This window comes from Rhinolophus sinicus, chromosome 14 (assembly GCF_057876585.1).
Source record: "Rhinolophus sinicus isolate RSI-liver-muscle chromosome 14, RSI-T2T, whole genome shotgun sequence".
Taxonomy (NCBI): domain Eukaryota; kingdom Metazoa; phylum Chordata; class Mammalia; order Chiroptera; family Rhinolophidae; genus Rhinolophus; species Rhinolophus sinicus.
In genome coordinates, this window is record NC_142514.1 from 70013394 (window position 1) to 70026347 (window position 12954).

At 37.3% G+C, this 12954-nt stretch overlaps 1 protein-coding gene across 4 annotated transcripts in view; it reads right to left on the reverse strand.

Annotated features, from left to right (window-relative positions):
• Positions 1 to 323: 323 nt before the first annotated feature.
• Positions 324 to 12954, reverse strand: part of EVI5 (ecotropic viral integration site 5) — a 223954-nt gene continuing 211323 nt past the window's right edge. For 3 of the 4 annotated variants that reach the window (XM_088791322.1, XM_019752853.3, XM_019752838.3), the window contains one exon: positions 324 to 4555. In XM_088791322.1, the coding sequence (XP_088647448.1) occupies positions 4241 to 4555 (315 nt within the window). In that variant the 3' untranslated portion in view covers positions 324 to 4240. The remainder of the gene's footprint in view (positions 4556 to 12954) is intronic. The other variant, XM_088791325.1, reaches the window with a different exon arrangement.

Here is a 12954-nt window from a genome sequence, read left to right on the forward strand (position 1 = left end):
ATATATTCAAATATATTTATTGAATTAGTTACTAGTTAATTTAATAACCTAAAATACAATGTGAGATGAAAATATTGTCATTAGTATTTTCAAAAAATTAGCATATTCCTAAAGGGAATAACAAATCTAGATGTGTGGCTTTTCATTAAGTTGAAAAATATCACGTACCAGGCTCTCTGTCTGGCACTTATTATATGTGGGGGTGGATATGGTCTCTGTACCCACTAAACCTCACTAATGAATATCTGATGTTAGGCCAAGCAGTTTTTACAGTGTTTTGATACATCTCCCCTTTAAAGTTGAATATTTTAAGGAAACAAAAATTCTTATAAAATGGAAAATTTTAATTGTTTAAAGCAAAGGCACAAGTAAACATTTCAGATTATCATACAATGTTACAATAAGAAATTCCAACAGTAAAATGAAATACATTATAATTTCGCATCTCTATAGCATGTCTAATGTATTATTAGTCTATCATCTCTTCTTTGGAGTGAAAGGAAGGGATAGGTAGCTCAATGGATGTGATGTAAAAAACTTGGATTATAAATAGCATCCACTCCACTTTTAATCAGAAATTTTAATTTCAGTAAATGAATTAAAATTAACTAAAAAAACCTTACTGTTTTGTGAATGATAGAGCAGCAGTAACTTTCTCGCTAAAGTTCATTATTTTAATAAAGTAAACCATTGATTTCTGAAAGGTTAGCTGTCGACGTGTGGTACTACAATTAAGCTGGCCATGAAAGGGCTTTACCAAAACACAACTCCTATACTTAATTTTAAATCTGAAAATTATAGTGCATTATGTAAAAGATAAAAGAGAATGAGGGGCCAAATAATTTCTTATGATATCAGAAATAAAATACTTAAAAAGGTCTAGACTTTGTTTTCAATCAAAGGCACTATCTGGAGGGTATGTTCAGAGCCAAGAAAGAGTTGGATTTTTTTCTTCCAAAATAGCCAGCTAGTTAGTTGGGACTTGATGTTCAATTAGTCATCAAACATTGAGTGCCTAATATTTATCAATAAAAAGGGTAGAAATTATGTAAATTACATATTTGACTTCTTTTTTCAGGCAGATAAAAATTACCACTAACTTTTTAAAAGGCTGTGGAAATATTTTCTTGATTTAAAGGGCTCTGTTTCGTCACTACAACGCAATTTCCATTTTATTCAGGTCACTTGTAAGGCTCGACTCTTAGCATTTCAACCCATGATGGCAATAATGCCAGGAAGGTAACTATCCCAAGGGAGTAAGTTCTTTTATTTTTATTGTGAATTTTAAAAAATTATTTTATTCACTTCTGTCCCACTCCTCAGTATTCCTCAATTCTGTTTATTCCTCAACTTTGTATTTTGTGAATGACACAAAATACCAGAGACTAATTAAAATCTATCAAGAAAATATTGTCCAATGCCTAAGTCTTAATTTGAAGGTAATGGAGTCAAATCAGACCATAGTATCCAGGAAGGTTTTAAACCCTTCTAAGGAGTATTTGAATTAAAGATCTTGAATGAGAAGATTGTTTTTTGTTTTTCATTGTCCAAACAAATTACAAGAGTATCAACGAATTAAGTTTTACTTACCATGATTCTTTTAACACCTAAGTCCTAACCAGAAATAGTACTTAGGAAATTCTCTAAGAATACCTTTCCAAGTTTAGAATTCAAACACGATTTAGACAGATGTTCTGACTTGTAAAATCAAATTGTAACAATGACTCGACAAAGCATGCCCTAACAGTCAGCGATACATAAAGAACCTGCTAGGATTCTGGAATTCTTTCTCCATTTCCGAAGATACACCTATCCTTCCAAATTTGTCCATGGTGTGTCAAAGAATTCATGATATAAAGTAGCTTGCACACTTCCCATTTTAAATAGTTCTAAGATCCATTAGAAAATTTTAGGTTTATAAACCATTAGCTCAACAGCAAAAGCAAATAGTTCAATCTTCTATTGAGGCCAATTGAAATAAACCTAGTTTTTAGAGTATCTAAATCAAGGGTCAGCAAACTTTTGCCTTAAAGAGCCAGATAGTAGATATTTTAGGCTACTCAACTCTGCCACTGTAGCACAAAAGCAGCCACAGACACTATGTAAACGGATAAACCTGTATCCAATAAAATTTTACTTATCAACACTGACATTTGAATTTTATATGATTTTCATGGGACACCAAATATTATTATTTTGATTCTTTTCCCTCAAGTATCTGAAAACGTAAAAACCACTCTTATCTTGTGGGTCACATGAAGACGGCCAGCTGGCTGGAATTGGCTGACCCGTTGTCTAGATCACTCAGATTTCTTGATGCGGAGGTCGAAGCAATCACGTGGCCCTGCATGAATCATCTCATTTCACTTGGGCATCAACAGCCTCTAGGCTGACAGTAGAGGACCCCGGGGAAAAAAAGAGTGTCCGAAAAGCAGCAGTCAGACAATTCTAGGAGTATCTAATTCATAAACTGTGTAGAGTTTATGAGTGTTGATAGTTATATATCTATACACAGATATCTATATATATTCAGGAGACTCATTTAAATCAAATTTATTAAATCACATTCATTGTTCGCAAAGCAGGGAATTGAGAAATTCATCAGCTGAACCTTTTCAAATGCTTTGGTGTCAGAGAGATCTGAATTAAAATCTTGTTTCTGCTACTTACTAACTTGTGACCACAGGCTACTTAACCAGTAGAATTTAGCCTGGTGCTATGGACACAGCAGGCATGTTTTCAATTTTGTTTCTCAAGCAAATAACTACAAAGGGCTTTCTGGAAAAGCCTAGTCCATGGTTTAACTCCTGGTTTTAGACGGTAAACTGTTTTTATCTCTTACACTCCATTCATTCATATCATTTTTTTTCTGCATGCTATATATTGTGCAAAATTGTATCTCCATATATACTGAATTCTACTTTCCCCTCTTGTCCTTGAAGGCTATTTTTTTCCATATGCTGCTGATGAAAACGAGAGTGGGAAGCATCCAGTCAACGCATTCTTGCTGTTTTCCCATAGTGCAAGTGTAATTTGAGTGTTTCCTCCAATTCATCAATGATAGGCTTTCAGTTTTCTAGGAAAAATAGTCTAGATGATAAAAAAGGAAGAACTGGTAGGATAGAATTTTTATGGCTTTATCTATAGATTAGTTAATAGAGAATCTGAAGATAATGTTCATAGATTATTTGCAGATACAACTGTTGTATATCTTGGACTTCAGTCCACTGCTTAAATTATACTAAGTAGAATATTAGCACTAAGTAATGTGTGCTATAACCTCTTTAATTATGGAAAATTTATTAGTTACATACACACAAAGTAAAAGATTTCACCAATAGTGTTTCTGAACAAGTATCATTTAAGTTATGAACTCGCTAGTGTTGAATGCTAATCAAAATACTAAAGCTATTAAAATATTAGTGTTTGTTTTTATTTTCAATTTTAACCTATATTTACAGAAGTCCTGTTAGAACTGCCAAAGGCAGCCATTTTGCAACATGTACAGTCTCCATATAAAATGATGTTCAATGTCGGGTGATGAGGATTTATAAATTATGTACAAAAAGACAATATATTTGCAGTTAATCTACTGTTCTGACTGGTAAGCAATATATTGGAAGTGTCATATGCACATAAAAATTAGAAATTCAAACAAAACTTAAAACTCTCAAGCTAGATAACCATTAATTTGTATTTATAAAAGTAAATGGAAAAAAGATACTGTGTTTTGGAACTTTCAGTGGCCCACTAATAAAGCAGTTATTTTAATTGAAAAAAAAAAAAATCCCTAGTTCAAAAACACAACATAAATCAGATGTTGGACTTGGTCAAATGTCTGTAGACAGCTGCCCTGAAAACAAACTGATAAACATAAATATACAATTTGTTTACTGAGCATAAAATATTGCACAAGAGCAGTTTTGTCTGAAGACAATTCAATTTTCCATAGTTCCGAACTTCAAAATGGTTCCCATATATAGATATAATTGCATTTTCTAAACAAGAAACACTAATATTCAGTAATACTGTTAGAACCTTATTTTTCCCATTAACCATATTCCAGTATACTTTATGGCCATGGAAAGTCAGTGGTGAAGATTTGGCAAAGATAAAAAGGCAGATAAGATTGAAAAAAATATATATATGTACATATGAAACAGATATGTTCCAAAAACCCTTAATAATCATATGATAACTGATCCCTTAAAAAAATCCACAGTCTATTTCACAGTGATGGTCAGACAGTGGTTGAGTATGACTCTTTCCTCCTTGGGCGCCGCTCCTTTTGAGCCACTCGATCGGTCTCTCTGGTCTCCAGCACACTGTCTTCTGTTTCGCTTTCACTACCATCTGCCACAGTGGGGTCCAAAGACATCGGGCCGGATTTTCTGTGCAAAGGAAAACCAACGCCACTCTCCTGTAGGGAATTATCTAGAAAATCTTCATCAGAGGAATGGAATGATTCATCATCTCCTATTAAATGGTTGACGATGTGGATTCCATCAAAAGGGGGTTGGCCTGAGAAGCCCCTCTGGCCTTTTAGGCACCTGAGCTGTCAAAACAAAATCCAAGTTAATATACTCAACTGGGGAAACAATATTCCTCCTCGGTGCAAGAAAGCAAACATTTCATGTTTAAGGAAGACAACACCCTAATGTTTTTCCATTTATAGATATAATAGTAACTATCAGTTTTTGAGTGACTCCTGTGTATTATGTAATGGGCATATAACTTGTTATTTTAATTGAATCATCACAACAGTTTTATATGGTAGATTTTCTTATCTTCATTTCAGAGATTAGGAAATAGAAACTCAGGCAGAGCAACGTTGCTGAGGACACATAACTAATAGTAAAGTTTAGATTCAAATTGAACCTTCATTTTACTAGAGATAATATAATTAACCCCAGGTATACCCACCACCTAATTTCAACAACTAACACAGCAGGGATAATAATGTTACATTATATCTCTCCAGCTCCTGCATTATTTTGAGGTAAATCTCAGACATCCTGTCAGTTCACCGATAAATACGAGGTGTGATCAAACAATATGGTGAATGTTTAAATTAAAAAAAAAAAAAACTATTACAGTAAAAGATACATTGCTAATAATCCCCCTCAAAATACTCGCCCTTGCTTTGAACACACTTATCCCATCATTCTTGCCACTTTCTGAAGCAGTTCTGAAAGTCCTCTTTTGTGAGTGTCTTTAGTTACACTGTCGTGGCTGCCTTGGTGTCGTGAATTGATTCAAAACATTTACCTTTCATGGTCATTTTGACTTTGGGGAAGAGCTAAAAGTCTCACGGTGCCAGATCCGGTGAATAAGGTTGATGAGGACACACTGCGATGTTTTTATTTGACAGCAATTGCTGCACCAGAAGCGATATGTGACATGGAATGTTGTCATGATGTTAGATGAAATTGTTTGCCCATTTCATGTTAATGCATTGTTCGTGATCCATGATTTACAGCACATTTTAAAACACACCTTCTCTCAATTGTAGCTCACACCCAACTGAATGCACTGAAAAAGTTGAAACTTGTCACACACTGTTACTAAGGTTTGATGTGTCTCTTCCCATATTGAAGATCCCTGCCTTTCTGTTGGATGGCATTCAGTAGCAGAATTCACCGTATTTGTTGATCATTACAAAAAGGTTCTGTGTCACACATCGCTTCTGGTATGGCAATTTCTGTCAAATAAAAACATTACAGTGTGTCCTCATCCACCTTACTCACCACATCTGACACCAAGAGACCTCTGGCTCTTCCCCAAAGTCAAAATGACCAAGAAAGGTCAACATTTTGAATCGATTCAGGACACTGAGGCAGCCATGACAGCACAACTAAATTCACAAAAGAGGACTTCCAGAACCGCTTCAGAAAGTGGTGAGAATGATGGGATAAGTGTGTTTGAAGTGAGAGGAAGTATTTTGAGGAACATTAATGGTAATGTGTCTTTTACTATAATACATTTTTAAAATTTAAACATTCACCGTATTTTTTGATCACACCTCATATTTCAGTGTACATCTCTAGAAGATACAGACTTAAAGATGATGCTCTGAACTACCACACACACTGTCTTGAGAGCATGTCTCCATAATTCAGTGAATGATGAAAATGATTTACAAATCATTAAAATGTGCCGAGTCTGCATCCTTTTATAATACCCTAAAACCCACCACACCACTATAACTCAGGGAGGAATGCTTCCCACTAATGGTATTTCCTTCTGCGTGGGGGAATGCCAGTACTGTGTAACACTTTTGCCTTCTCTCTCCCCTATTGCTCCCCAGGGAGAAGGAGCGCCTTCTCTCACGATGGAGTAGGGGAGAGGAATGGCATGTATTGCTCAGCTCTTTCCCTTTCCCTTTAGGAACCAGGCTCTGTTTCTCTCTCCCAGGAGTTTTACAGGCCAGATCCTCATGTGGGAAGGGCTGTGGAGAGCAAATGCTCCTATTACTGGGTGGGCAAGTCTGACTAATTCTAGACTCCAATACTGAGAAACCCAGTGTTGTCACATATCTAAACCACATTCTCCAAAACCATTTTGATCAGAATTTAAGGTGATTTCTTTATTATCTGTCACTTCTTCACCTAAGTTCCTTCAAAATCCACCTGCACGGAGACAACTACTCCCACTACCATGTAATTAAAACACCAGCCGTCCTCAAGAGTTTATGTTTTAAATACAAAAATTGATTTTGATATTGTCACTTGTTTAATTTCTCCAATACACGATGACTTTTATCTTAGAATAAAGCAGGAGAGTTTTTTAAAAAATCCAAAACCACAATAAAAAACAATTAACTACGCAAATCTACCTTGACTATCAAGAATTTTGCTGAAATGTACTCCATATCTCCGAGTCTTATCGTTATTATCAACCTTCAATGTTGTGTCTTGGACAAATTCCTGGTCACTGACTATCTTTCAAATCTTGATAAAGGCAATGTGAAATATTCAGGAAATATTACATGCGCTTTCAAAACTAACGGTTCTGAGAGTAAAGACATTACAGCTTTGCCATATACCTCCTAGCTTTCCCTACAGACTTCCAGGAAGATGTGAAGAAACCTTAGGACTTCCCTGCTGGTATGTGACAACAGGAAATAAGAGGGATGCTGGGACCCAGGACAGCGATGTCTGCCTCAGGCAAACTTTCAACCATAAAGAAATTCCTGTGCCCCACGCCAAGAGAAGCAGATTATAGGGAGGTACAATGATTGAAATAACACCTTTCTCTTCAGCAGAGCAGAAGGGATATCAACTTGGAGTTGAACCTTTAGGGAAAGGGTGCCGAGCACCATACAGACCTCCCATGGTTGTGATACCCACTGCATTACAACTGCCACGTTCTGATGCAACATCCTAGCACCGCATTGCAACACATGATTTACAGCTCCGAGTGTTAAATTATGTCAGTTAATCTCTTCCTTTCTCTCTTTTCCCCAGACCCTTTTGAAGAAATAACATGGAACACGTGTCTTCCTCCTTCCTGGCTGTTATAAAGGAGGAGTACGGCAGAGGAACCACAACTTCCCAGTTTGGAAAGCTGTAGCTTTCCTCTGCTCTAACAACATTTATCGCAGTTAAAACATATCAGATGTTAATGAGTGACCTCAAATATTATATAAAACTAACTATATTTCCCCAATGTCAAAGGAGAAACAATTAACGCTTCTTTATTTGAGAACTGCTAATACATAAGAAACAGTGAAGGTAAGGGGCTGTTTGGTAAAACTGAAGCTATCCCTTAGTTCTCCCCTGGACCTAGGGGTGTGCACACTGGTCCTGAGAGGGAGGAGGCCTGTCCAGGCCCCAAAAGTGGACACCGGGCAAGGAATCCAGGGTACTGAGTACCCAGAGTGTGGTCCAAGAGGGGAGGGACTTCAGGTAGGGATGTCCTCTGGGCCTCCAAGTCCTGAGAAGAGGGGTTTGGCTGGAAGACCAGAGCTGGGCTCTCTAACGTGCAAAGTCTTGGTTGCCTGGATCTAAGAGCTATACTGCCTATCCCTGTGACTACACTTTTAGGAGCTAATATACTTAAAAAGTAACAAAAAGCAGAAAATCAACCTTCTCAACCCAACCCCCTCACAAAAACTTGCAAGGATATTATCAGTAGCAAACTTAGATTAGGGTATCTCAAAATATGGACCACTGATCACCTACAGCAGGATAACAGAAGATGCCTATTAAAAAGTATAGACTTGTTCCCCAGATCTAAGGAGTCAAAAAGAGTGAAACCCCAGAATCTACTTTTTTTTTTTTACAAGGATTTCAGGAAATTTTGACATACTCAGTTTGATAATCACTGTGGTATATCCTGTGTTCCAACCAAATGGGGCTGAGTCAGAAAGGAGTTGATTTGCCTGAAATGGAACTCTTTAATTATTCAGGACAAAAGTGCTCCTGAGCTATGAACATCTGCCTGTGTGTGTCTGGTACATACAAATGGACGCCATCTGTCAGCAGTACAGCCAAGCTGTCTGCGCCAACTCCACCATCCTGTAAGGAGCAGTCGGTTTCAGTATCTTCTCCTGAAATTTTCTCCAGCAGGGTCTAGGAATGTCTCTGTGTAACAAAGCTGAATCATTTTGATACACACCCCTGGGAAAGGACCACTGCTCTGGGAAATGTTTTGTTTGTTTTTGACATCTCTTTTGGGTCAAGCGCAGGATCAGGAATTTGACAAAAGCTCCTAACTCTCTGTCTTGCAAGTATACACACATACCTTAGCATACATACCCTTCTGAGGCCCACTGTCTTTTCTAATTTTTGGCTAAAGACTATAGGAATAATAGCGTCATGACACAACAAAAACTACTTGGTGAAATGACAGTTATACATGCAGATCATGGAAAAGGAAAAAAAATAAAGTACTGTTTTTCCAGGTGCAATCAGACATAGGTTTTAAAGTCACTGAATATGCCCGGAAGTATTTTTGAGATTCACCAAGGAAAAAAGAGGCACCAGGACTCTCTGGAATTGTAAGTAGAGGCATTCTTCTTTGGTGAATCTTGATGCCCCACAGAACGGTCTCAGTGAGGTCACCCTACAACGATGTCAGAGCAAACCTACCCAGCCAGTCAGAACAGTCAGCTTTTTAAGCTCTCCAGTCTTAAAGTCTGAGTAGAGTCAAATATTACCAGACATTTGAGGAAAGTTCTAAGAGAAGCCAGAAAAAGGGCAACTAGGAAGAACCAGACTATTTGGGGAGAAGAAAAAAAATTTATTCTCTCTGAAGATACTGCATCCATGTAAAAAGAACAGGATACTCTAAAGAAAGATTTTAGATATAAAATTTTTTGATCTGAAAGACATGAGGTTTGAGACTGAAAAAGCCTATGAAGTATCCAGGACAATGCATTAAAAGCAGACCTATACCATGGTATATCACAATGAAATTTTAGGACCCTGGGAACAAAGAAAAGAATAAAGCATCCAGCTCGAAACAAAAATGTGCTTTATATAAAACATCACGAATCAGAATGGTATCAGACTTCTCAACTTATAGAGCAGTGCCATCACAATTCTGAGAAAAAATAATTTCTAACCTACATTTTTAAAATTTGTAATTATCTTAAACTGTTTTTATACTCAAACAATCAATTCATTGTGAGGCTAAAATATGAGTTAAAAGCTTCAAAGACAAAACAAAACAAAAAAACCCTCTTTTGGGTCAATCACAAGAACTAAAATCAGATAAAACCTTATCACAGTTTATCTCCCCTGAATCATTTTTTCTTTTTCTTTTTTCTTTCAGAAAGGTAAGTGGTATGTTCCACAAAACTAAAGTACTTCAAGAAAGAAAAAGACATCTTTGTGTTTTGGATACAGGAAAAAGGAAGTCCAATGCAAAAGTGAGGCAAAGGAATCCCTGAAATGATAAAAACAGTTCCTGAGATAACAGCTGAGCTACAGACTTAGAGGCATCCAGTCCTCAATGAAGAAGTGGAGCAGGTCATAGGAAAGGTTTCTTCAAGAAGGTGAAATTAATAGGTGAATAAATTGTCTGAATAGAAGAGATTAACATGTAACAAGGGATTTACACGGAACTAGAGGAAAGTTACACAGAAGAAAACACACCTAAGAGAAAATGAAAAAACTAAGAAAATCATTTGAATAAGTGTATCAGGTAAAATAATCCTATTAAGACATTGTTTCCTTACAACTGAATGCTATTTGGCAACAGAAAGGAATGAAGTACTGACTGACACATGGACGAACCTCAGAAACATTAAGGTCAGTCACAGAGGCCAGATACAAAAGATGACAATGTTGCATGATTCCATTTACAGGAAATGTCCAGAACAGACCAGTCTATAGAGACAGAAAGTAGATTAGTGGCTGTATAGGACTGGGGGAGAAGGGGGGAAAAAAGGAGTGATTAAAAATGTACATGAGGTTTCTTGTTGGGGTGACAGAAATTAGAAATCTATTCCAAAAATTAGATTGTGGTTATGGTTGCACAACTCTGTAAATATACTAAAAGCCACGGAATTTTACACTTAAAATGGAAAAACTTTATGATATGTAAATTGTATCTCAATAAAGGTGTTTAAAATAAATGACTCAGGAAAATAAATTACCCTTCCCCCCAAAAAAAACCACTTCCCTGATGAGACCATCTTGGAAAGTTGTGAAAAACAAGACCTCGCAGGCCTGTCTTCGGTTTGCACTCCAGAGGAGAGGCCTGAGAAGTTGCATACTTAAGGACCTGTATGCGTGATGCTGCACTGTGAATTTATAGTGACCTCATGATGGAAATGTAAACTAAGGATGAGGATCCCCAATACTAATATACCCAAAATCATTACAAAGGCCTAACTCGTTTTATTGTGCTTTGCTTTGTTGCACTCCACAAATACTGCATGTTCTACAAATGGAAGCTTTGTGGCAACTGCACTGAGCAAGTCTATTGGCACCATTTTTCCAACAGCATTTGCTCACTTGTGTCTGTTTCACATTTTGGTAATTCTTGCAATATTTCAAACTTTTTCATTACAGTCCTGTACTGCAACGATAGACTGCATATGTTCCCGTAAGAGAATGGAGCTGAAAAATTCCTATCATCTAGTGATATTATAGCCATTGTAACATAGTAGCGCAATGCATTACTCATGTATTTGTGGTAATGCTGGTGTACAGTGTTTGTAAAGTCTACAACAGTGCAGTCATGTGCTAGCCTCCATATTCACTCACACCCACTCACTGACTCACTCAGAGCAACCTCCTGTCCTGTAAGCTCCATGCATGGTAAGTGCCCTATACAGGTGTACCAATTTTTAACTTTTATGTTGTATCTTTACTGTAACTTTTGTTTAGATATGTTTAGATACACAGATACTTACCATTGTGTTATAATTGCCTACAGTATTCAGTACAGTAACACACTGTACAGCTGTGTATACCCTAGGAGCAATACGTTACACAATATCGCCTAGGTGTGCAGTAGGCTGTACCATCTAGGTTTGTGTAAGCACGCTCTATGATGTTCTCACAACGACGAAACTGCCTAACGACACATTTCTCAGAAGGTTGTTAAGCAATGCATGACTATATTATTATATTCACTATGTGTGATCAGTGATCTTTGATGTTACTATTGTAATTGTTTTGGGGCGCCATGAATCATGCCCATATAAGTCAGTGAACTTAACTGATAAGTGTGTGTGTTCTGACGGCTCCACCGACTGGTTGTCACCCGCCCCCCTCCTCGGGCCTCCCTATTCTGAGATACAACAATATTGAACTCAGGCCAATTAATAACCCTATAATGGCCTCTAAGTATTCAAGTGAAAGGAAGAGCTGCACGGCTCTCACTTTAAATCAAAAGTTAGAAATGATTAAGCTTAGTGAGGAAGGTGTGTTGAAAGCTGACACAGGCCTAAAGCTAGGCCTCTTGCGCCAAAGAGTTAGCCAAGCTGGGAATGTAAAGCAAATGTTCTTGAAGGAAATTAAAAGTGCTATACTCCAGTGAACACATGGATAAGAGAGCGAAACAGCCTTATTCCTGATATAGAGAAAGTTTTAGTGGTCTGGATAGAAGATCAAACCAGCCACAACATTTCCTTAAGCCAAAGCCTAATCTAGAGCAAGGCCCTAACTCTCTTCAATTCTATGAAGGCTGAACGAGCTTAGGAAGCTACAGAAGAAAAGTTTGAAGCTATCAGAGGTTGGTTCCATCTCTATAACATAAAAGTGCAAGGTAAAGCTGCAAGTGCTGAAGCAGAAGCTGCAAGTTATCCAGAAGATCTAGCTAAGGTAATTAATGAAGGTGGCTACACTAAACAACGATTTTCCATGTAGACAATACAGCCTTATATTGGAAGAAGATGCCATGTAGGAAGGACTTTTATAGCCAGCGAGAGATGCCAAAGTCTGGATTCAAAGCTTCAAAGGACAGGCTGACTCTCTTGTTAGGGGCTAATGCAGCTGGGACTTTAAGTTGAAGCCATTGCTCATGTACCATTCTGAAAATCCTAGGGCATTTAAGTATTATGCTAAATCTACTCTGCCTGTGCTCAGGAAAAAAAATTCCTTTCAAAATATTACTGCTCATTGACAGTACACCTAGTCACCCAAGAGCTCTGATGGAGATGTAAATGAGGTTGCTGTTGTTTTCATGCCTGCTAACACAACATCCACCTGCAGCCCATGGATCAGGAAGGAATTTTGACTTTCAAGTCTTATTGAAGAAATACATTTCATAAGGCTATGGCTGCCACAAATAGTGATTCCTCTGATGGATCTGGGCAAAGTAAATTGAAAACCTTCTGGAAAGGATTCACCACTCTAGATGCCATTAAGAACATTCATGATTCATGGGAAGAGGTCAAAATATCAACATTAACAGGAGTTTGGAAGAAGTTGATTCCAAACCTCATGGATGACTTTGAGAGGTCTAAGACTTCAGTGGAGGAAGTAAATACAGATGTGG